The sequence below is a fragment of the Chroicocephalus ridibundus genome, chromosome 14, assembly GCF_963924245.1.
Source record: "Chroicocephalus ridibundus chromosome 14, bChrRid1.1, whole genome shotgun sequence".
Classification (NCBI taxonomy): Eukaryota; Metazoa; Chordata; class Aves; order Charadriiformes; family Laridae; genus Chroicocephalus; species Chroicocephalus ridibundus.
This window is the reverse complement of record NC_086297.1, coordinates 9022712-9047176: the sequence shown is the minus strand read 5'-3', so window position 1 is coordinate 9047176 and position 24465 is coordinate 9022712. Positions and strand designations below refer to the sequence as shown.

General features: G+C 56.2%; 3 protein-coding genes across 3 annotated transcripts in view; 1 reads left to right on the top strand and 2 right to left on the bottom strand.

The window, feature by feature from the left end:
• ST6GALNAC2 (ST6 N-acetylgalactosaminide alpha-2,6-sialyltransferase 2) overlaps positions 1-13893 on the top strand; it is a 39330-nt gene extending 25437 nt beyond the window's left edge. Inside the window, exons 12-13 of the transcript XR_010073286.1 lie at positions 1282-2804; positions 12847-13893. The gene's annotated coding sequence lies outside the window, so the exon portion shown is untranslated. The remainder of the gene's footprint in view (positions 1-1281; positions 2805-12846) is intronic.
• LOC134523515 (uncharacterized) lies at positions 10386-15116 on the bottom strand. The gene is made up of 7 exons (XM_063352482.1): positions 15059-15116; positions 14538-14596; positions 12776-12883; positions 11860-11943; positions 11558-11706; positions 11331-11386; positions 10386-11040 (listed from the first exon to the last, which is right to left on the bottom strand). The coding sequence occupies exons 1-7, from the start codon at positions 15114-15116 to the stop codon at positions 10778-10780; spliced, it is 777 nt and encodes a 258-aa protein (XP_063208552.1). The 3' UTR covers positions 10386-10777.
• A 2604-nt stretch (positions 15117-17720) lies between these two features.
• Positions 17721-24233, bottom strand: LOC134523514 (uncharacterized). Its single transcript, XM_063352481.1, has 8 exons — positions 24099-24233; positions 23700-23885; positions 23177-23320; positions 22558-22784; positions 21209-22436; positions 20665-20786; positions 19042-19239; positions 17721-17982 (listed from the first exon to the last, which is right to left on the bottom strand). Exons 5-8 carry the CDS (start codon positions 21608-21610, stop codon positions 17721-17723), a joined length of 984 nt encoding a protein of 327 aa, XP_063208551.1. The 5' UTR covers positions 21611-22436; positions 22558-22784; positions 23177-23320; positions 23700-23885; positions 24099-24233.
• Between the last annotated feature and the right edge of the window lie 232 nt (positions 24234-24465).

Sequence of the window (24465 nt, the reverse complement as noted above, 5' to 3'; positions counted from 1 at the left end):
TCTGCCTCGGTAGAGCTGCCGGCACCTGGTGCATTACTGCAGCAGAAACCCTGTGTAATTCCTGTTTGAACACACAGCTGGCAACATGACTTTAACTAAATCAGCATTTTACTGCTAAAGAGCTGGAGCTGTATCCTGGTTTGGCTCCAGGCTGAGAGGGATTTGATCAGAAGCCCTGGGTATCGCAGGCTGCTGGAGATCAGTGGCTGCTCTCCAGTCTCCACGCGGATCTGGAGATCCAGATCCCGAGCCCTCGAGCAGGAGCATCGTCTGTGTGGGACCTCAGGGGAAGGAGGCCATCCTTCTCAGCGTGGGGGAGCCTTTGGGCTGGGAAAATGAGGGTACATCTGTGAGGAGGACATATGAGAACAAAGTCCCTGGGGAGCAGAGGAGCACTGTATTCCCCACCATCCTGCCTGAGGTCTCAGCTGGTCACCAGCCCCCAGTCAGGGCTCGTTGCTGCCCAGTCCCACCTGCTCTGCTCCCACCCAACCAGGGAAGGGGCTTGTGCTCCTGCCCAGCCTTGTGTTTGCCCCTGTCTCCCTCTGGCCCAATCCTGCTCGGTCCCATGTGAGCTGTGGGGTATGTATCACCTCAGCATCCATAGCTGAGGAGCTGCTTTCTGCTATGAGATGCCTCTGCTGTGAGTTGCTTTGGCTGGTGTGCGCAACCTGTATTGCTATAGAAATGCGTTCTGATCTGCTGTATTTGCTCTACGCTCTCTAGAACGATGCTCCTGCTTCAGCTGTTCAGTCTGACAATGGTTCTGAGCTGTAGTCTGAAGATGCCGTTTGAGAGAAGCTCCAATACATGTTGGGTGGCTTAAGAAGGTGGCCTTGCTGCTGCTGACTTGTGTGTGGCTGTACCCCCGTGCCGGTATGGGAGGGAAGGTGCGTGTAGTGGTTCCTCATACAGCCAGTCCCAGCCTTGCTCTTTCTGTTGCTGGAAGATCCAAAGCAGAAAGACTGAGCTCAGCTGGGCCGGCTTAGCTCTTGAGCAGGGCTGCTTCTGTTGCCTGGGGCTTCATGCAATTTGGTGGGGGAAAGACCCGATACAACTTTCAATCAAAGCCTGAAGAGTGACGTGGGGCACTGGCCTGCTTATGTGCTGTCCTGCCTCTCTGAAGTCCTGTTCTGGTCAAATCACTAACTCCCCACAGACAGCACCAGGAAAAGCTGTTGCTGGGGTCTCTGTTGCTTTTCCAACTCCAGCCAGCTCCTGTGCAGAACCTACACTGAGATAAAAGAGACTGACACAGTGTGAAACCTTCCTCCTCTTCAGCAGATGGTGCTTGCGACGGTGGACTTTGCTTGTGTTGTTATAACAGAACGGCCTGGTCTAGCCAAGAAACGGAAGGAGAAGCTGCATTCTGGTCTTGCTGAGACTGGCTTGGTATGTAAACCTGGCCTGAAAGCTTGGATCACAAATGAACTCTTGCTTTTTCAAGGATTAGACTTTTCTGCCATCTTCAATTTACAAGCTAAAGGGCTGTCGTGACTTGCCTGCAGTCAGCAGCTCCAGTCATTCTGCAGCATTCATGGCAATCTCCTGGGATTTTTAATGACCAAGGATGTGATGTGTGTTGCAATGTGAACTTCACGTTACCTTCACAGAAAACCTAAATGCATCTTAACTGGGGTTAACCTGGTGTCACTGCCTTAGGCTTTAGCGGATCAGTGTTACATCTGTCCTAACTGTGAACTTTACATGCTTCATGCCTAAAAATCTTCACGGTCGGAAAAAGCGCCCCTACTTGAGTGAACCACTGAGATGGTGTGAGTTATTGGCTGGTACTGCTACTGACTGAGCCTCTGCCAGCACATCCCACTAAAATGATGCACTGAGAAGGTGAAGCTGCACCTCCACCAGGCTCATTGCTGTCAGACTGGGTGCTGAGCACTACCTGCAATGGGTACTTTCGAGATTAACCTTGGTCTCAGTCAAGGTGAGCAGGAAAAAGCATATTGCCTTGATGCTGTCTGAAGGCTGCCTTCTGCATCGTGACTGAAGGTGGAACCTGGTTATCAGCAAAAACAGGTGTCAGCTGGTTTAAGCCCTCCAAAAACTTGGTTACCAATATTTCTGACCTTATTCTATCTGTCACATTCAAGATGTGAGCAAACACAGAGCCAGTGTTGTTCCTTCAGCTGGAAGGGACAAGAAACCATGTGCTCCGAGGCTCCTTGTTTGTCTCAGCTGGTCCCAGGCCTCCAGAAAGCCTTTCCTAATTCTCTTCTGGCTGTCTCTAACCACCTCCCTGTTCCTGAGTAATTCTGCTGCTTCCGAAGCATTGCTGGCGCTCTGCCTGACCGCATCAGCTACCTGAGCTGCTCTGCTCCTTACTCCTCCTGGTAACCAGAGACTATGTACATCGATCTTTAGCCTCCTGCTGAAGCACAGCAATCTGAGAAGAAACCCCTGGGCACGGCAGAGGGACTGTTGCAGGCTCTGTCCTGCACTTGGTAAATACCTGGGGGAGACATTAACCTTTGTGGGGAAAGGGGTTATGTACATCTGTCAGCTCTGCTATTCAAGCACACGGCAATCCCATGGGCATGGACACCTCCACCTGAAATCCGAGAGCCAGCTCAGCCCATGCAACCCCCACGTGCGTCCCTGCTCGCCAGTCTGACTCTGATAGCACCAGGTTTCTCACAGCTCTTGGGGACAAACCTCGCTTAGCCCTGACAAGCCTCAAAAGCTCTTTCACAGCAAGCCATGTGTGAACCCAGCGCGTCACATATCGGCACCATCTACCTGACTTTATCCTGCCCGTTTACAATAGGCACAACAGGCCTGGACAGGTAGGAGGACACTGGGCACAGTTGGACTTGGAGGCTGGGGGGGGGTTCAGCCAGAGTGCACTCTTTCCCACAGCACTCTGGGGCACTCTTTAGCCTTCAGCGAAAGAAGAGATCTCTCTTGAGCTCCTCTTTCACTCAAAGCTTTCAAAGTGGTACCGTATGGATGCTATCATGATGATCATTATTCTCTGTCTGAGCCCCCTCATGCTGCAAAAATCCCTGGAGGGGACGGGCTGGAGTGGGATGGCTTTTGCTGCAGCTAAGCTCTGGTGGTTTTTCCCCTGGGGTTTCAAGAAGTTTCGTTCCATCCATGAGAAGTGCCAGGCATCAGGGGAAGATTTGTTTCTTGGCAGCTGTTCCCATTTTGCTCTAGAAAACAGATGCTGTGCTAGGAATGCACCGTGACTAAAATTCCTCTGGGCTGCTCAGGTCAAATAGCAAATAGCAGCACTAGGGGAAACGGGGGGGCAGGAGAGCAGCTCTGCTCAGCAGAGAGCAAACAGGAGGGCCGAGCCCTTTCCTTTCCCTTCTATTCTTCCCCGAGGCAAAAAAGCAGGAGCTGAGCAGTTTGAGGGAGAGGAGGAAGCTGGGGGTTAGCAGGCTGCCTGCCTCCCACCTCTGGCAGCCACCCAGCGCAGGCGGGCACGCTTGGCTCTGCCTGTACCCGCTCTGGGGAGCGCTGGCGTTGTCAGCCTCCTTGCTTTTGCGGTGGTGACCGATCTCCTCAGAGAACAGACCACGCTCTCTCCATTTGTTTTCCAGAGGACTCAGGGAAGCTTTCAGGATCAGAGGTTTAAACAAGGGGTGTGACGAGCAGTGACAGTTTGGGAAAAACACAAGTGGCAAAAGGTTTTGATACTGTCAGAGAACATGACAGGCAAGTTCACAGCCCCTGCAGGCCTTTGCCTTCTTGTTTTCTTTTGCCAACCGGGGAAAGCAATCCTGTGCGGTGACAGAGTTGCGGGCGGTGACCCTGTGGCAGGCAGGGCAGAGCTAGAGATGCTGAGAGCAAAGCAGAAAGCCTAGGCAGGGGCTGGGAGGCGGGGAGGTGGCCTGCAGGGGCTGGGGAAGCTGGACACCTCTTTTTTGGGGAGGATGCTCTGAGGCATCTGGAAACTCGGCTCCTCCGATGTGCTCAGCTCCATACACTGCACCCTGGATGCTGAAGTTGCTCTTGGGGCATCTCCTCCTGCTGTTCAGGGGCTGCCAGGGCTGATAGGACCTCTGGGGATGGTTCAGGCAGCCCCAAGCTGCCTCCCTGCCCTTCATCGGCTGAAGGTCCCAGTACTGAGGACCAGGTTGTGCCTGCCCAGCAAGCCCTGGGTGGGTGGTGAGCACAGGGTGGACACATCCCTGATGCTCCAGCCCCTCGACGCCACTGCGAAATGGGTCGCCCCATCAAAACAGACCTTGCCTTGTTCCCAGACTAAAAGAAGGGGTTGTGTGATAAAAAACTGCAGCTGGTCTCTCTAATCTCCCACCAGTGTCTGCATGAACTGTCAAGACAGTGACTTCCTTGATGCTGGGCAATTTTTTTCTGTGCACGCATCCAGCTAATCAATTAAGTTTCTCAGCAGCTTCCTCCAGCATTCAGGCGTGGAGGGTGGAAGGAATTTGTTATTCTAGGCACTGTTGGAGAGGCATGAACTGTACTAAAAGCAAATTGGTTGTGCTTTCCAAGCACTGACACTCTTCACTCACAGCTTGGCTTTCTGGTCCTCCTCCCTCAACCTCCTCCCTGTTCTGAGCACCTCTGGGGGCTGGCCTGAGGCATGTCTGCTCAGCGCCACGCTGCACCCTGCTACGGTGGGGCAGGGTGCGTGGGATGCTCTGTGGCCCAGGCAGAGGCAGGGACGTTTTCCTTGGGGCAAGGTCTTCCTGCAGCAGGTGACTGACTGCACAAGGATTTAATGCTGCTGGATTGCTTCTCACCTGCTGCAGTCATGGGGAAATGCCGGGGCAGGTTGGTTTGTCCCTTAGCTTAGCCCTCTGCTAAAAAAATATTCTCTCTTGATGCTTTTTTTCCTTTTCCCATCTTGTTTTCCTCCTTCTTCGTTGTTGTTCCTCACCCTGCCCAGGCATAGTCCTCCGCATATGGGAGGGAGCCGCTGTGTGATGTATTCGCATCCGTCCCAGTAACCTTGGGCTTTGCGGAGCTGAGGACTGGGATGAGAAACAGAAGTGCAGAAGTGGAAGGATCTGGCAGGGTGGGTGGAGGCACCAAGAAATATGGAGTATTTGGGGTGATCTTGGGAAGATTTATGGATGCTTGAGAGGGATTGCATCTCCTGCCAGCTCGGCTACACCCTGGCGCTCTGCTAGTGGGAATGGGGATGTTTTTTATGTGTGTTTAGCAATGCAATGGCTGAAGCATGAGAGCAGCAGGACTGCTGGAGTCAAGAGGGCCGCGGAGGTTTGCTAGGAGCTCAGCCAGTTGTGTAAAACTCCTTACTCCCCACAATTTGGTCTGTCGGGATAAGCGCAGCATCCTCCCTGGCCAAGGAAAACTTGGCCCGAGCAGAGCTGCTGTTGTGCTTTTGGCCGGGTGGCTGGTGGGTAGGGACGGCCAGGGCTTGAATCCAGCCTGGCCTGGAGGTGAACAAGGTCTTTTCCATTAGGTGCTGCCTGGCAGCCTCGGTGATGCCCACTCAAAGGCTTCCCTGCGGGCTTGTTGCCCCAACGTGTCATCCTGCTTAGAAATCTCAGCAGAGAGGATAAGGAGGAACGGGGTGGAGAAAATGACCCATGCTTTCGGAGGGTTATCTTGCTCTTATCAGCAAGAGGATTTCAGCCACCTCTTGTACCGTTCTCTGTAGCAAGATAACCTGATGCTAATGGCATTGCTTCTGTAGGATAAATCCCATAGATGTTCTGCTCGGGAAGTAATTTGGTGAACCAGGAAAGAGAACCCGGGATGCCTGCTGCCAGTCATCTTTCCAAGCCGTTACACAATACTACTCTGGGGTTAACAAACTAGAAACATCTGGGAATAATCAAAGCTATTTAGGCTCTGGGAAAGCATGGCTGGAGAAAGTTTGAAGGAAGCAACTCGAAAGCTCAGCATTGTTAAAAACAGTCTGGAAGCCCTGGAAATTAAAGCTAGGGTAACATCTACAAAAAGTGAGGAAGTATCAAGAGAAGGATCTAATATTCTCTGAGGAACTGAGAGGAGCCAGAATGAATTGTGATGCTCAAGTCTCTACTAAGCTACAGGGCATTAAAAATTGCTTTGGAACAAACAGATCTGCCTCTCCTGCGGTTTCCACTGGCAAGGGAGCAGAGGGAAAGACCAGGGCTCTGTCTGCCTGGGGAGTGGAAATACGATGTAATGACAGATAATCATGATCCTCCAAAGCCCAGTGATGCCGACGCAGAGCCTGCAGTGAGCGGTACCTGCCAGGGCTGCTCAGGGAGGATGCGGGGCACGCAGCGGAGCTTCGGGGCCAAACTGCATCGCTGGCAGGGTGCCACCAGCCCGAGTACAGCTGTGGCAGAGAGGAATGTGACCTGCAGGCTCTGCTTTGCAGGCAGCAGGATGTATGCTTGGTTGGTCGATGGCATCGCCATGGGAGGAGGAAGGGGATGGATCGTGGTTCTCGAGACACATCCCCAGAGTGTTGCTGCTTCCCACCGTGGGGAGCTCAGGCCTCCTCTGGTGGGGGGGGGCAGCTCAAATGACCATGGGACCATCCTCTGAGCCTGGTGGATAACCCAGGGCCGGCAGCTGGAAACACCGTCCATGGGGATGTCCAGCTGGCAGCAGGGACCGTGGCGCTCCGTGTGTTGCTACCTGCAGCACTGACCCTGCTCCTTTTGCAGGAGCCTGGGCGGCTGCTTGACTGGAGTGACTCAGAGAAAGGCCATGGAGCCAGCTCTCATGGATGGAAATCCCCTCTTTTAGCATCACTGGGGAGGCAAGTCTGTTGGTGGTAAATCTTGCTTCTGCTAATTTATAGGAGCTTTAATCCTGAGAGGTCTCTCTCAGTGCTTTCCGTTCCCTCTTCTACCACTTTACCATCTCCTACTTCTGCCCCTGGCTGGGTCTGGGGTACAAGCTCCCACCATCTCCAAGAGATGGAAAAGCAGCCTGGGCATGGGGAAGGTGGGCACACTGGAGGAAGGACAATGGGACAACCAGCCACCGCAGGAGCCAGGGAAATGGTTAAAGATTTGGGGAGTCCAGATCTGCCGCATCTTCCGTGACAATCTGGCCTCCCCAGCATCCTTGTAAATGAGAAACCGCATAAACCTCACACTCTATTATTGCTACGGAGCATTAGAGTCTCTCATTTAGGATAAACATTCTCATCTCCAGCAGAGCATGAATAACATTAAATGAGATAGTTAAAATGTTTCAGGCCAATTATAGCCGTGGTGTAACTTCGGCAGAGTTACACCAGGGATTAATTTGATCCGGAGAGCTCTGCCTCCTCTTCTGAACTGGGATTCCAGCGCGGGTAATTACATCCTGCCTCTCTGCACTTCCTCTGGAGTTTTAATTGGGTTGAATGGACCAAATCCGCAGCAAGTGTAAATCAATGTAATTGAGCTCTCTCTGGAGAGGAACCCTGCTGATTTACACCCTCAAATCTGGGCCAGCCTTCTCCCTTTCCTCTCCGCCAGGAGAAGGACAGCATGGGCTGAGGTCAGGGCAGGGAAACTGCCCCGACCCAGCACCAGCCTCCCTGCAAAGGGCTCAGCTTCTGCTCTTTTCTTCACAAAGTCACCAAATTTCCAAACTGCTACTAAGAGCCGAGAGAGCTGTGCCCTGCCTCTCGGCTGTGTTAGCGCAGGTCGGGTCTCTGCTCTGGGGTGCAGGCAGCCCGGCGTGGGTGCACAGCACCCTGCACCCCGCTGTACCTTCTGCCAGTAAACCCACCACCCCGATCCCATGCTGGGGGGACCGGCCATCACCTCCCAGCCTGGATCCCAGACCAGGCTCCTTGTGCACTGAGACAGGCAGCTGGACTGTCTCCCTTTTCCACTTCCCAGCCCTCTCAGTAAATCAGCGTTAATGAGGGACATTTGACCCTCTCTTTCTCTAAACAGCCTTAAGAAGCATTTTTGTTCCATGAGATAGTTAAGACACTTGAAGCAATTTCCTCCCCCGGCTTCTACCGTAGTTTTTTAGTTGGGTTATGTTGTTGTTTCTTTTTGAGAACAGGCAAAGTTATAGGGCACAAGCAGCCTTTAGGATGCCTCAGAAGTGGGAGCAGAGGAGAGACAGCATGGAGGGGATGGAGCAGACAGGCCAGTCGGGATGGGGCGACCCCAGCCCTGGTCCACTTGGTCCGTTAGAGCGACCACGCGTACAGCCGAGACAGAACAGTCAGAGCTGGGAAAGCGCACTCGCTGGCTGTAATTAGGAATTTAATTGTGAGGCGTTATCTCACTGAGTTGGAGCCTATACAGAGCCATACGTCCTCCATAGCCAATTGTAGACAGGGGCGACGGCAGAGGGAAGGGTGCTGGGAACGGTCTCCCTCACAGATTTCCAGGACTTTCTGCTGCTGTGTGGTCCCTTTCCCTTCTCACAGAGAAATGATGAAAACAGACAGACAGATAAACCCCGGGGAGCTGGGTCCGGCAGGGCCCCACAGCTTCGCCCCCTACTCCAGGCTGCGTGGGACTGCTGGTCCCACACCACCTCCACCACCCCCCAGCTGGGTGTACCCCACCCACTCGCCCTTTCATTTCCCTTTTGGTTTTTCCCGAAGTACATTTTAGTGGGGACAGGGACGGAAAGAAGAAGAGCAGAGATGTCACAATCCTTCCTTCCTCCTCAAACAAACGGCATCTCCTCAGCAGGACCACGACAGCGGGACCACGATGGTGGGACCATGTCCTTCAGCCTCCTGGGCCCATCAGTATCCCATCCCTTGGAGAAGCGCTGGTGACACCGCGCCTGGCCTGTGAGGGCTGTCACTACCAATTCTGCGTTTCTTGTAAAGTGCAGGGTGGTTTTGGCCAGCAGAGAGGGCACAGTTAACGAGGTTAAGCGAATTCCCACTCCCACCCACCGAGGGCCTTCTGGGACCGTCACAAATCTCAGCGCAGACAGCAAACACCTCGTCGCGGCCAGCAACCCTCGCGCAGCCGCTCGCTACAGGCAGGCTTGCCCGCTCTTAGCTTAGCTGCTGGCTGCGGCTGGTTGAGTAAATAAAAACCATTTCTCACGAAATCCACCCTTCCAGAGGTCTCTCAGGCAGAGAAGCGGCCTTTAAGTGGCTCAGGAAACCTTTATCCCCCAAATCTAAACCACCTCCGTGCAGTTGATTTAGCAAGCGATGTTTGCACACCCAGGTTTGCCCCGCAGTGACCCTGTTCCCGGCAGGACCGTGACATTTGCAGGCACCATTTCCAGCTGGCCCCACATTGCCCTTTCTGGGATTTTTTGTGTGCTAGTCCAGACGGGGAGAAAGGTCGGAGTTACTGAGGGTAAGGCCCAGACTGAAATCTGGATTTTCCCTAAACCCGGGATGACTGTGCCTGGGCTAACCCTGCTAAATTGGGCTCCAGCTGGCTCCCCTCTACGGGTTGCACCAGGCTCTGTGCCTGGTCCTTGGGGCTGTCATAGCTCCAGCATATGCCTGACTTTTTTGGGGCTCCTCTCCATCCTGTTTCTGACTTTGCAGATCCTTCTTGTTGCTCGTCACTGCCCACCCAGAGCTGAGCAGCCTCAGCCCTGATGCCTCCTCCGCAACTAAGCTCCTGACCTTTATTTTCCCTTAAATCAATACGTAAAAGTCATGCTACAGCGATACCAGCGTGTCAGGGGAGCCCAGGTGATTTACATCATCCGAGGAGCTGGTGCTGCTTTTGAGGCTTCAATCCTGATAAGCTTTTGTCTTTCCAGCCCCCAATCTCCTCTACGCTGCCTTCAGCCCATGTACATTGTATTCATCCCCTGACCCTCCGCCCCTTCGTGGCATTACTAACTCTCCATCTTGCTTTTAATCTGCTATAAAACGAAGACAGCTCCAGTTTTATTCTTCCTGATCATAATATTTCCTTTACCAAAAAGAAGGGAAAAAATAAAATAATCGTTCAAAGCGAGTTGAGGTTGTAAAGGCTTAATTAAAAAGCTTTGGGGAAAAAAATCTATTAGGAAAACTGTAGGAGAACCAAGGGGAGGCAATCCTATAGATTCAGGATGGGGAGACGGTGCTGCTGTCAGCCGGGAGCATCCCAGGCAGGAGCCACATCCCGGGCTTCTTCCCCACCTTGGCTGATCAGCCGCTCTCCTTCCCACATCGCCGCGTCCTGCTTGTGGTGGTCGGCTCTCAGAAAGGAGCAAACAGCCTGTTCTGGGTCAAAAAGCGGCATATTTGGCACTGAAAATTCATGCCAGCTGTGGTGAGGTTGGTGCAACTGTGCTCGCAGAAAAGATTCTGTTCTGTAACTATTTCACTCGCCCAAAAAAGCAAAGACCTGGCTCCTTCTGCCTCATGTGTATCGGCAAAAGCGTTGGGAACTGCTTTTCCAGTCAGGGGGAGGCTGACGTTTGCGAGTCCACTGGTGACGGATCAATACATGCTGATAGACTTTTCCCATCAGAACATTTATTTTTCCAACAGGACACCGAGTTCTCAAACAAACGAAGGCTTGCACAAGAAATCGTCTGCCTCAGTTTGGCAGCAAACAGAAAAGAGGAATATTTTTCTTTATTCTGAAACCAAATTTTTGTGGCTAAATAGAGCCAAAAATATATCTCCCCCCCGACTTCTCCCAGACGTGAGACATCTCTGAATGCCGAAAGCAACGCTTCCCTGCCACAAATGGACCAAATAAACCCAGCACGAGACTGGTGCTTAGTAGAAACAGATGCGCCTCTAATGCTGTCATCTACAGCAAGCTGCGTCTGCAAACTGATCTTTTATTAACGTATTTATATAGATGGGGGAGCTGCAGAGGGTGTGCCAACCCCAGCGCCGGGAGCGGGATGTCGGATCGCCCCATGCCCGCAGGCTGCGTTAGGGCTTGCAGAGGGCATTGCCGTGGGGCTGCCGAACACCCCCCCAGGGCTCAGCCTTAAAGACAGACCAATTTCCGCAGCAGTGTTTAACCCGATTTAACCATTTAACCCGATGCCTGGTCCCCCCTGAGCTGCGGGAGGGGAGCTGGGCAATGTGGGTTCGTCGGCGTGCTGGGTTGGTGTCGTGGGTTGTTTTGCCGCGGGTTTCGGCACGTGCCGAGGCCAGGTTGTGCTGGGTGCCAGCTGCAGGGCTCAGGGGAGCTGCAGGAGGAGAAGCAGTCATGGTTAGCCGTTTGCTGAGAGCTGGGACAGATGAGGTTTTGAGCTTTGGGGGATCTGCCGAAGGGAAGGCAGGGCAAGGGGAGTCCCTGGGCTTGCCCACGGGCATCCAGCAGTGACTTGTATGTTGCGGGGGGGGATTAGGAAAGACAACCTCGGCCTCAATTCCCCGCCCGAACCCCACACACGTGCCCCAGCCCAGGCCAGCGTCCCCTCACCCTCGCTCCAAAGGTTTCCTCCCGGGTCCAAGAGAGCAGTGAACGTTTCCCTACCTTTGCTGGGAGCCGCAGACGGGCAGCCCGGAGCCAGCCGTAACTCCCTGGGATCACTGTGCAGGACACAAAGCCACATCAGTCCCAAATCCCCACGTCATATACACCCCATGCCCACCCCAGCTGGCCCACCACCAGCACTGCTGCCTTTCCTGTCCCTGCGGGACGCTCCTGGCACCCAGGCGGCAGGCAGGAGCCCACAGAGGAAGGGCTGGATGTGTCCCCACCTGGCAAATGAGCTGCTATTGAAAATGCTGGAAAAATGGGCTTTTCCCTTCCAGTCTGGACATTTCAGGCTCCAGCTTTCTTCCCCCAGAGCAAGCCACTTTTCTAGAGCCTTCACAGCCTCACCAGCAGGCAGAGAGACCTCTAAATTCTGGGTGAAACAGGAAGAAACTGTCATTAAAATGCCTGAGGAGCCGGTGAGCAGGACAGAAAGGCAAAGACCAGGCTTTTTAGCCCAAGCTAGTGCTTTCTTTGCACAATTTCCCCAAAATTGCATCTATCCCAGATAAGTGCTACGTCTCACCTGGCTTTTACTCCGAAGCAGTGTTAGGTGGCACGAGGGTCGGAGCCAGCCTCTCTCCCAGCCTCTTCCTCTCCCTCGGGATGCCTGGGGAGAGAGGAGATGGGGGGAGCTGTGGGCGATACCTTGCTGCAGGAAAGGGTGGCTTTGCATCGAAGGAGCTGAGCCCTCCGTAACGACAAAAACCTCCTTTTCCCCATGTGCCCCCAGCTCTGCAAAGCAGCATCCAGCAGGCAGGGCTGAATGTCCCTTGCGGGGGGGACTGAGCACCTCAGCTCAGGTCCCACAAGGAATTGCTGCAGCACAGTTTAGCCTGCAATATGCTGATTTTCTCCAACAATTCTTTTTTTTTTTCTTTTTTTTTTTTTTTGCCAGGAAATAAATAAAACATGCAAGTCCTCCATCACCCACTCTCTCCAACCAGCCGTCCCTTTATCACGGCCCATCCTTCCCCTAGGCTTTGGAACTGGGTCAGTGAGCAACATCCAGCAGCGGTTGCTTCCCGCTGAAATTCATAGAAAGCAGATATGGCCCCTGGGTGCTTTTGAGTAGCCCAGCTTTGCCTTTTCGGCACGAATCTCAGCCAGCCCGGAGCGGGGTGGCCGGAGGAGCAGGCCATGCCTAAGCACAACCCTCAAAGGGACCAGGGGCTCTGCCAGCAACGCTTCCCTGCATCCCTCTGCCACGTCAGGGCTTTGCATCTTCGCTACCTGGTAAGGACTGGATGCCTTGGAACCTCTATTCCCTGCCAGACTTGGCTGAAATAAGCCAGCAGGCTCAGAAGCCATCTGGGGGAGCAGCCACACGCGTGTGTGCTTGTACGTACGTACACACACACACACAGAGCGCGATCGCACTGCGCTTATTGCCCGTGGAAACCTGGCAGAGGGGGGGAGCAGCTTCATCCCGTGATTCTCACCCTTGCTCTGCTTTCAGCGTTATTCCCTGCTTGGTTACACCTGATGGTAAAAGGGAAATTGTGCTCGACAGGTTGGGGACCAGGTGTGGGACAGAGGTCATCTGCATCCTAGGCTGAAACGAGTCCAGGAACCTCCTCAAGCTGCCGAAGGAGCCCTGCGGAGACCTGAGAGGTGGGTAAAACCCATCCCCACCTCCAGATACCCAGCTGGCTTTTCCACTTCTGAAGCACAGCTCCTTTTCAGTGCTAGAATTTGGGGTCACTTTCAATAACTCGCTCAAAAATCAGAAGAAAAAGCTGGAGACGCTCTCTGAGTCATTGGCATGTTGTTACCAAGGACACTAAGGTTCCTGATTTTGAAGAAGAGATTAATTACATTCTACAAATAGACTTTTTATCTGCATTGAAGAGCAGCAAGAGCGAGTTCTTTTAGCGTAGCTCATTATGTATCAGCAGGTAGTATTGTGACAGATGTAGGAATCCAGTCGTATTGTCACTTGGGTTTAATCATCAGAAAGCTGTCTTCCCCGGGTCAGCTTCTAGTGAGGATTTGTAATATTTACATAGCACTTGGGGCTGGCTTCTTTATTGCTGGAGTCTGTATTCACTCGTCAGTCTCTCATTATGCATGTGCCAGTATTAATTGCATTTAGAAATGAGATTCTAAAGGAGAAGTGAGAGCTATTTAGACCTCCATTCAGCTTGAAAGACAGCAGCCTTCTGTGTGACAGCTCTCGAGATGTTCTTGTGCTCGGCTTTCTCTCCAGCTGAAAAGCAGGTGTTGGAGAGAGTTGGTGTCGGAGCCACTGTATCAGCACTGCCTTTTGTGCATGCCCAGACATTTATATAACCGACAGTATAATGACTCCGCAGAAGTGGCACAGCATTGACCCTTCTGGTACTGGATTCAAACCCAGCAAGGTAGAGAGCGGATCTGCTCAGTTGCTATACAGACATAAGGGGGGAAAGCGATGCAAAGCCTTGTCTTCCATGGAAAGAGGGGGGGTTATTTTCTTGCTGGTGGGTTGGGGGGTTATTTATCGGCTCGGCTGTGCCTGCAGCACTTTGGAGCTGTGTTTGTGGCCTTGCTAATGTATTTAAAGTCGTAGAGAAATTCAGCTGACACTTGTCTGTGCATGCCTGCTGCGCTCTGATTGCTCCAGCCCGGAGATGCAGAGCTGTGTGCCGCCGCTGCCGACTGCCAGCCATGCCTGGGCGGTGGAAATGAGGAGGTCACGTCCTGCTTCCCAGAGGGGACTAAGCTGGAAGGTTAAATCCAGATGATGCCAAGCTACCGGCTCTGTTTTCTCCAGCCTGAGGTGCAGAGGGTCTGTTCTCGCCTGGCAGCACGGTGTGTGGGGTGCGACGAGGGTGTCCTCGTCGGGGGAGAGGCACCGAACACTCCCTCTCCCCATGGCCCTGGCTCCCAGTCCTAGGAAAATAACCCCTCTGGTGCCTGGGGGATTCACGTCCAGCCTGTTGTGAGGGGGCTGAGAAAGCAGCCGTAAAGGCAAATCCACATTTCACTTCCCCAAAGCGCCTCCTTTGCTTTGCCATAGTCCAGCCCTGCCCCACGAAGCCCCCAACCTGGTCCTTCTCCCAGAGCTCTCCATGGACGACGTCTCCCCTCCCAGACCTGGCTCTTCCCAGCAGGCTCCTTTGGGTGCTCCTGTACCCACTTGGGTGCTCACTGCCTTGTGTTCCCCCACGCTTGGCTGCTACCAAGGCCAAACCCCGGGCTCTGGGCCAGCAGCATCCCTACCTCCCCAGACCCACGTATCGGTGGGGAGCAGGCGGTGAGCAGCTCACCGCGGAAAGGGACTGGAGGGGAAGAACATGAGAAAGGCAAACAGAGCAGGCATCCATAACCAGCCCTGGCCCCCCGCCAGGACTTCCTCGTTAAATATCGCATAAAACAAAGAATAAGTCACTGCTCGTTGAGGAACCCAAGCCCGAGGAGTCCCCCTGACCTTCCTGTCCCTTGGCGGGGAGGTGACTCCAGGGTAGCGTTTCAGTTTGCTTTTCACCTCCAGCGAGGGGGGGATAACGGACCCCACAGTGGGGCTGTGAGGAGGAAACCCTTCAAACCTCTCCTTTTGAGATGGTGGTGGCCAGCTCCAGGGGCCAACCCTACCCCCACGGCCCCACGGCTGAGCCCCCCAGCCCCCTGAGTGAGGGCCAAGGACAACCTGTGCTATCCCTGGCAGCCCCAAGGCATATAAATAGAAGACGGGACGTGAAGGAGGTCAAGTGAGCAGGGGATTTCACATAATCTGCTCTTGCCTGTGCTTTGCTGTTCATTTGTGTCCTTTGCCCAGGACGCACGCTCTGCTTCGCACATGGGGACGTCAGAGCCAGAGGGACACTCCTGCGCCGAGGCAGCTTTATCCCATGGAACATGTGGAGTCCTGTCTTTTTCTTCACTTTGTGCTGGTTTTCGGGGATGTCTTTAATCCAGGGATCATCCAGACCAGTGCACATACGGAAAATCCTGGTCTTTGTTGCTGTACGGGGTCCCGGTGCCTGCCCAGCCTGAGCCTGGTTCTCTAACTCACCAAAATCCAGTTGGATCAAAACTGGATTGGGGCTCTGGTGCCTTGGATCTTTTCATGGTCTAGAAGATGCTGCCTGCCCTCCACGATGCCCATCTGAAGCCCCGGTCTGTTCTGCCTTGGTCACCTGTACCCCTTCTCCTCAGTCCCTGGCCAGCAGCACTTTTTCCTTTTGCTCCTGCTACTTCTCTTTTCCAAAATATGAAAGGCTGGAGACAAATTGTCTCCTGGTACAAAGCTGTCAGTGGAACTGCTCTGATTTATGCCAGCACAGAGCAAGGTGAGTAGATGAATGTCCAAAATAGAACAAGTAGAAAACCTGTTAATAGCCTGGTCTTTAATGGTGAGAGCAATTAATCACCAAAAGAACTAATCTACCGCTGTATGGCTTCTCAACTGGCTGGTGTCTTTGCATCCAGACCTGTTGGAAAGCTGCAGCAGGGCTCGGAGGAAGCTCCTCCCGGCCGTGAGCTGTGAATCTCCCTCATGCTGCCCGGGGCCCCGTGCCGGACTGGGATCCCTCGTGCTGGTCCAGCCTCCAATGACGGTGCCAGTGCCAGGTACGCTCCCTCCCTGTGCTCCGTTGCTGTCTCACTGACCACACATTGATGATGATGATGATGGTGATGATGGCAGTCGGGTGCAAGGTCTGACCAGGCTGCAGGACCCCAGTTTAGACATGGCGGAAGGGATGCTGATCCAGCCATGAGTGGAGACAGCCAGGGCAGCCCCACCGTCCCTCCCAACCCCAGCTTTTTTGGCTCCAGGCTCCATCCTACCTCCTCCGGTAAGGTTTTGTCCTTTCCCACTGCTTGCTCCTAACAGCAAGGACACAGTGGCTGAGCTACAAACCAGCCCTGCAGCCCTGACACCTTCTCCCACACACTAACAGGGAGCCGAGCGAGCCCCAGAGCTGCCCTACCCCTGTCCCCGCCACCCTGAAGGCAGCTCACGCCTGCTGGGGCTGGAGCTGCCTCCCCCTGCCAGCACCGGTGCCATCGCTCCCGCTGACCTGTCCCCCAGCCACCTACCTGTCCTGTGGGGGGACAGCGCCGCCTGCTCGCCCTGCAGCTTCCCCGAGGGATGGACCTGCAGGCTGCCAGCTCTGCCAGCCTTGCCAGCCACCACCCCTGGACACCCTGCCCAGGAGCAGCCCCCACCTCTGCAGCAAGCACATGTTTGCTCGGGCTTTTAATGAGTCCTTAATTCAGCCGGTGCTGCGGGGAGCACGGGGAGGGCTGGGGCCACGCAGGCCAGGAGATGCCTTCCCTGCTTCCAGTCTTGTTTCTCCCTCCCCTGGCTTAATTGGCTCATTAAGTGCCAATTTGACCTCCCCACTTTCAGATGTCTCCAGTCTCCGCTGGTAAATAGATTTGCGCGTCTCCAGCGGAAACCTCCTCGAGCTGCACCTGGCGTTGGGAGCAGGCGGCTGCACGGCAAGTGCGGGCGATGCTCAGCCCTGCTGCCCCCGAGCTGGAGCCAAGCTGAACGGGAACAAATCTCCCTTCTGAAAGACACGGGGAGCTGCAGGTAGTGGAAGCCACAGCCGCCGGCACCGTGCCCGTGGTACGGCGAGGATGCACCGAGCGGGAGCTGACCCTGCGCTCCCATCGCAGCTTTGTCATTGCCTTGCCGCGGGACTGCCGCAGGTCCCTTCCCATCTGCTCCCTGCCGTCACCTCGGAGCCAGGACGCGTGTGAGTGTGTGCGTGGGCACGGAGCACAGCGCAACGGGGCCAGGGCTGCAGGGTGGCGGCTGCTGGCTCCTCTGAAAGCCAACATGCTGATGCTCTCAAGCATCCTCCCTACCCAGAAGCTCGTCCAACCTCCTGGCACCCCAGGGATGGAGCGGGACCTCCCCAGGGCTATTTTATGCCGGACGAAGGTTTGCCAGCTGGGTGCTGCTGGGTGTCATTGGCAGCCTGGTGATGTCCCCACAGCTGAGAGCATCGCTCAGTCTCCTCCTCAGCCAAGGCATGAAGACAAACAGGCAGCCAGGCTGTCTGGATGGATAGCTGCTCCATTTGGAAAACACCTTGATCGGTGCTTGTAAAAGCATCCCGGGAGTTCAGCCCCGTCCCTTTGCAGCAGGAAGACAGGGGACCAGTCCTGCAGGGGACCAATCCTTGCTCGCAATGGTGCAACGGGAGGAGGTGACAGCACATCACAGAAGGCTCCCCTCTGCCCAGCACAAGGGAATGTCTCCTGGTGTCACTCAGAGGACCAAAACTAGAAGGAAACTAAGTATCTCCAAGGATGGGTCTTAGGCTGAGCAGCGAGATCCTCCACCCCAGTACCACCCCTCACCCTCCGAGCCCCAGGGCCCCAAGGGGACGGGAAGGGGATGGGAAAGGACGTACGGTTCGACTTTGTTGAAGAAGCGGCGCCGCAGCATCATGACCAGCGTGCCGAGGAGCAGGACAGTGGTGCACATGGCGCTTCCTCCATCACCACGCAGCGCTGACGGCCCCTCGTGTCCCTCCCAGCGGCACCACTCGGGCCGGGGCTGTCACCCGTGCCCGGTTGGCCCGTCACCCCGGCTGGCGGGCACCTCTCCCAAGCAGCCACCTGAAGGCTCTTGGGGCTGGTTTTAGGAGGATTTAGGGCCGGATCAGATGTAATTAAGAAGCGACGAATGAGGACGCTCTCCTCTGACCTTCGGACAGGAGGGAGCCAAGTGGCTGGTCCGTGACCCCTTAAGCACTTAATTGGTTTTGGCATGCAGTGCTCCCGCCCCGCCTGGCCCCCGCCCCGCACCTCCGCCAGGTGGGTGCTGGGGGTGACATGAGATGGACCAAGCCCGTTCCCACCCCATCCACCCCATGGCTCCCCCAGCCCGTTTCCTGCCCCCACCAGCCCCATCATCACCACAGCCGGGTGCTTTTCTCTGCTTCCCCCTTTCCCGTGTGCCCCCCTCCCCTCTCTGCTCACTTTCTGCCCGCTCCTCCTTTTCCCTCCAGCTCGCGTATCCCCCCTCCTGCCAGACCTGCCTCAGCCCACTCCCCCCTTCCCGGCTCCGGTAATCTGACAGGCTCAGACCTGTCTGTAATTCTCCACGGACTCGTCTCAGTCAGCTGATCCCAAGACCTTGTCTGCATCCTCTCCTCACCCAGGCTGGGTTTGCCTCCTCCTCCCTGCTCTCCCATCGCTCAGCGGCACACACACCTCTCCCCATGGCACGGCTCCGACCCCACCGTCTCCCCCCAGACCTCTGTGCCCCTTTCCAGTGTCTCACCGGGGAAGCCTTTCCCTCCCCTACAAGCTCCTTGGATGTCCCCATACCCGGGCAGTGAAGTGCCTTCCCACACCTTGTCCCAGCTCAGCCCTTTGCAATGCAGAACGCGTCTTCTGGAGCCGAGTGACTTTGTGGGCTTGGGTAAGAGAATAAATGGGAAAGAAACCTCTGCAAGAGAGAGGGCGAGGGGAACGCAGCCGTGTGTGTGCGCACGTGCGTGCCTGGGAATGCACACACATAGGGTTTAATGGCGCACGAGGGTCCTGACCCAGGGAACAGCCCCAGAGCAGGCAGAGAGCAGCAGGCGCTGGCTTCCCGGGCACCCGTGGGTCGGTGCTCCCAGGGGGTTTTGCCCCCACGTGGGGTTTTTCCACAAGGGACCGCAGGTGAATGTTTTCCGCTGCCCACCCCCACAGCGCTGCCTGCCCCACACAGCGCCGCAGCCGTGGGGACCCCTGGGGGTCTAACACTGGCGCTCACCAAAGTCGGGACGTGTCTCCCTTTGGGGACGTGCCCAGGGGGCCGCACAAAAGCCCGTGGGTTTCTCCCTCGTACACCATGTCCCGGCTGTGGTTTCCCCTGCGGCTGAGGCGGGGGATGGATGCTGGCTGCGGCAGGAGAGCCGAGAGAAGCCCCAGGCTGGACGTTCCCGTAACGCAGCTGGAAAACAGCTTCCCCCTGCAAAAGGATTTTGAAATCAGAACTAAATCAAGCAATCTTGATCGCTCCAGGTTTGATGACTGGTTGGGTCTGAAAAAGAAAGCAAAGCTGAGCTTTCCAGGAAGCCTGGTTTTCCATTCCCAGCCAGCTGGGGCCAGAGGTGCTCCCCAAGTCCAGCCATGGCAGGAGCCTGGAATGGCTGTGGTTAATCCCCTCTTGGTGGACACGTCCTCTCGAAACACTCCAAATGCTAAAAACAACAGTCACGAGCAGCACTTGAAATGTCAGTAAAACCAAATCCCTCTAAACTTGTCCAGTCGCCATCCCTGAACTTGGGGGCCAGCTGGGGGCAGAGGGGACAGATCCGTCCTCGCTGCTGACCCCAGCGGCACGGGAAGCCGTCGGGAGAGGGGTGGAAGAAACATCCCAAGCATCTCCCGCATCCGGATGGAAACAAGAGTGAATAATTTCTTCCCGAGTGGAAGTCAGGCCAGAGGGTGCGGAGCTGCCTTACGCAAGGCACTGGGGAGCGCATGGGGCGGCCGAGCCCGACGTCCCGGCCAGCCGTGCTAGAGCACGCCGGGCTCCCAGGAGCACGTTTTGGTATGCCGTGAACTCCTTGAAGCCAAATAAACAGCGGCTGCTGGCTGAGCCGGAGCCCAAGAGGCTGGAAGGACCTTCTTTTCCCTGGCAAGAGGCAGCGTGGCTTTCGTAATCCCTGGGAGGACATCGCTGCTTGCAAAGCCTTCTCCCCTCGCCGAGACCCCGCCGGGCTGGCACTAGGAAGGGCTCTGCTCTTGTGCCATCTGAGGTCCTGAGAAAGCTCCTTCATGGGCTTGTTTATAACTATTATGGTCCTCCATAACCAAACAGAGGACCATAACTTGACACCCCCCCCCGCAAACTGTGCCTCCCCGAGCATGAGCCCTAGGTGCAGGGGATGCCGCCGAAGCGCCCGTCCCTCCACTCGCTTGACATTGGGTGACCTCCCCGGCCAAAACTCGCCTCGCGCGGGAGCGTATCACTGCCAAACACTCTTGATTGACGCCAAGAGATGCTCGGTTCAAAGGCAAGGTAATGTGAGCAGATTAGTTAATGCTTCTTGCCCTAGCCCTTGAGAGCAGGGCTGGAACGGCAAGGCAGACTTAATGGGTTTTGAAGGCTTTTCTTTTTAAGATATGAATCAATGAAGCTGTACGGGGAGCATGGATAATGTGATCGGAATAAGAAACAGGGCTTGTCTTTGAACCGGAGCGAGGTCCCTGACGGTGTTTACTTCACGTCCTGGCACCAAATGCAAGATGACATGAATATATTAGCTTGCTGGCTTTCCTGAGCAACCCCTGCCACGCTCAGACCAGCTTCAGGAAGGAAAAGAGCAGCAAAGAGAATCTGTTTGGAAGTGTCGACTTGTTTCCCAATAACCCTGTCATCCTCGCTTACCGCTGAAGGGTCCGGCCATGACAGGGGCTGTGCTCTCGTGGGGGGCGGCCGGTTCCTGCCGGCGGGAGAGCTCGGCACGGAGGGCGAAGGGGACAATGGTGACACCGGAGGCTGGTCAGGGTCTGAGGAAGTTTAGCAGCTGGCTGATGCCTTGCCCGCGCAGCCCCGTGGCGCTGGATCTGTCACCTTCTTCCTGAGCGAGCGCCTCTTGCTTCATCCCTCCCAGTTGCATCACAAGGTTTCAGTTTCCTCAAACCCCGGGGTGGGACTGGGGTGTTTTTGCAAGAGTTGCCAGGCCGGGACCAGGTTGGTTTGGGTGGGACGCGCTTTCCAGGGCTGCCTCAGCAGCTTCTCGCCCTGCCCTGCCCTGCCCACGAGCATCGGGCAGCACCCAGCCCCTCTCCCATTCCTTTTGTTCCCTTGGATTTCCTAATCCTTGGGTGGTTTTTTTTAGATGGTGTGGGTTGGTAGGGATTTTTGTGGGAGGGAGGTGGAAAGCTGACACAAGGTTTGAGAGGGTCACGGGGCGCCTGCGCTCACCTACCCGCCTCCCCTCTGCCCGCGGCTGCCGAGGGTCCTGCCTGGGTCTTCGTCCCGTGGTCCCTTCCTGGGCATCACCGCTGTCCTGGTCCCCAGGGCGGCATCCCCGGCATCCCACGCCATCCTGTTCACACATGTTGGGGGTGACGAGCTGGAAGTCGGGGTGGCCCCAGGGGTTGGAGTCCCCTCTGGGAGCCGGAGGCTCGGGGCAGGGTCCCACTTCGGGGTGGGGGGCGGTTCTTTGGTGGTATCGCAGACCTCGCTCTCCGCACAAAGCTGCGTCTGTTGGACTTTGAGCCCAGAGCGACCGCAGCCTGTTTCCATGTAAGAAGGAGGCACGGGGCTGGTTTGGTTTATACGCGTTCCCCACCGGCTCTGGCAGCACCGCCTGAGGTCTGGTTTCCATCAGAGGAGGAATGTCTGCCCCCGGCTCCGCGCTGTGCAAGCAGCCTGGCTTTCACTTCCCCGGGGCTGCCCAGGGCCAGGGGGGGGGACACAGCAGCTCCCCGCGCTGTCACCTCCCTGGCCCGGCTCTTCCCAGACATGTTGAGGACGTGGAGCTGGGGGAAGCCCATTCTCCCGATACTACTGGTCTTTAGGAGTAAATCAGCAACCGAGCGTGCCAGCGACGTGGACAACGGCTGCGTGATTAAACTGGGGGTCCCGCAGCATCCTGCGTGCGCTCAGCCCCCCCATGTGATGGAGATGCAGGCAGCGATGCAGCCTCAGCTGGATCTGGGGGATCCTGTCGGCTGTAGCCCCTTTTAGCCCCCTGGCATGCTGTCCTCCGGCTTGTCCCCGCAGTGACAGCTCATGGGCCACAGGCGCTGCCGGCGTCGAGCTGGAGCATCGGGATTGCGCACGGGTCTCCTGGGATCAGAGAAGCCGGGGGAAGGAAACCTGCAATAAGTACAAAGCATTTATACAGGCTTTAGGCTAAATCCTTCCCTCCCCGGGTAGCAGGCACTGCAAAGCCGTTTTCTAAAGTCTGGTTATTCCTTTTCAGGCCAGGACTTTGCAGTCGGCAGCAGCGGGGGATTAGGAAGGGGGAGATGGGGGCAATGCCGGGTGAGCCAGGCTGGCAACCAGGGCCTTCCCTCCAGCGATGTTCAGGGTGACAAGTCCAGCATCTCCGGGTGAGACAGCCCAGCAGCCTGGAGTGGCTCCGGGAGGAGGATGGAGGAGGAATGCCCAACCTGGCACACATGGGTGTCCTGCAATAGCCCTCGGCCCTGTCGGTGGGAGCAAAAATGACAAGGAGCCCTATCAGCACCTTCCACCTCCCACCCCGTCCTGCTCGGAGGGAAAAGGGGCAGTCAGGGCTGTTCTTCTGGGTGCCTTGGGCTTTGCCACATTGGGGCTTTCAGCCTTGTTTCGTTTAAAATCCCAGGACTGCTCCTGTTCTGGCCAGGTCGGTGTCTCCAGGGTCTGGAGAAGGGCTCCTCGCTGGTCCCCTGGCATCACACCAGCACCAAGGGCTTGGGGGATCTCCCGCAGCTCCTTCCCAGAGCACTCCCCGAGGGAGCTGGCGGGGGCTCTGACACCCCAACTAATGCTGTTTGTCAGAAGGTCTCAGGGAGCTGGTTTGGCAGGGGACACAAGAAGTCACCGGCTTTACTCCGGGGACCGAATAACGAGGCTGTCCCCACGCACGAGGGGAGGTGGGCTCAGCCCCGCGGGTCTGGGTTTGGGGGTTCCGCCCTCGCCCCAGGGACAGTGGAGGAGTCAAGGGTGGGGATCTGCCATCATCCACATCCCACACGCCGTGGAGCTGAAGCCTCGGGTTTTTTTGCCTTCACCTCCCACTCGAGGATCGGGAGCCAAGTACATTTCTCATTGCACCCAGCACGCGGGGAGGGGGAGAGGCGACGTGGGAGGGCACGGGGGGAGTGGGAGAAGCCGTCGGCAGCGGGGTACAGACCCCGCAGGAACACGGAGCAGGGGCTCCGAGGGCCTGGAAGCCCATCCTCACCCCTGCGGCCGTGCAAATGGAGGGCGGCTTGAACAGGCGCTTGATGTCTCCCTGCCGTGCAGAAGCTGCGGGAGGAGCAGGCTCGGGCTCGGCAGGGACAGGGCCCCGGTGGCACCGCGGTGCCACCCCGTCGTGGGGATGGGTCTGTGGGAAGGAGGTGGAAAGCTTGATTGGAGAGGGGAGAGGGCTCAGGGCACTGAAATGAATCGGGAACTGGGAGAGATGGAGTGATTTCTTCCGTACGGATTACCCAGGCTGATCCCATCTCAACCTTCACGCTGGCCATGGGCACCACATCCTCCGTCCCCACCCCTGAGCCCCATGGCCCCGCGCCACCCCGCCATGGCGGCGGGCAGGGTGCTGAGCTCCCCCGTGGGACAGCGGGTGGCTTGGGCTGGGCAGGGGGAGCAAACGCCACCCCAGCCCTCAGGGCTGCCACCTCCCTCCGCACAGGACCGAAGGGACCGGGGGGGTCAACCAGGTCACTATGGGCCGCACAGGCTGACGGGGCACCGCCACCCACCTGACGGTGCGATCCCCAGCCGGGATTTTGCAGCAATGGTGTCAACGCAGCGTCTTTCTCCTTCTGGAACAAGTCGCCTCCAAACCCCGAGCCCTCGAGAGCAATAGTCGCGGGAAACCATGGAAACGGGCGGCCGGCGCGTGACAGCGTGTGCCTGCACTCCTGCCCCTGATTTATGTCCCACATCTGGGGACGAGACGCAGAAGTTTGGGGCTGTTGAGGTTCGTTTGGGATTTCGAGGCAGCGGAGCTTTGCTGCCGCTTCCCTTGCCGTCTCCCGTTTGCGGAGCGGGATGGCACGTGGGAACGGGGCTGGGCTGCTGCCAGGGCCAGCTGTGGTGTCCCCAGAAAGGGAGGGGGGGGCAGAATCCTCGAAAAGGCTAGGGGATTTCTCACTTACTTTTTGAATATTTTCTAATATTCTCATATTTCTAAATGGAGACTCTCAAGCCAAGACCCTTCGAGTCCCGGTGCCGGGGAGGGAGGCGAAGCGCCCGCCGCATCCAGGCTCACCACGTAAGCAGGTACCGGGCTGTGAGCCCCGCATTAACCCAGGCACAAGGTTTGGAAGCGTCGAAGAGTCCTCTTCTTTAAACACACGGCGGGTGATAACCAACGCTCCGCCTAGATCATCTCCCAAGCGTTCATATTTGTCAGATTTTGAGTTTTGCTCCCTTTTTGAAAGCGCTAGCGCTGCATTGCAGTTTTGCTCTGGTTTTAAGCTGGGTTTAAGCGCGACATTTATTCCTCTGCATTTTTAAGGGAGG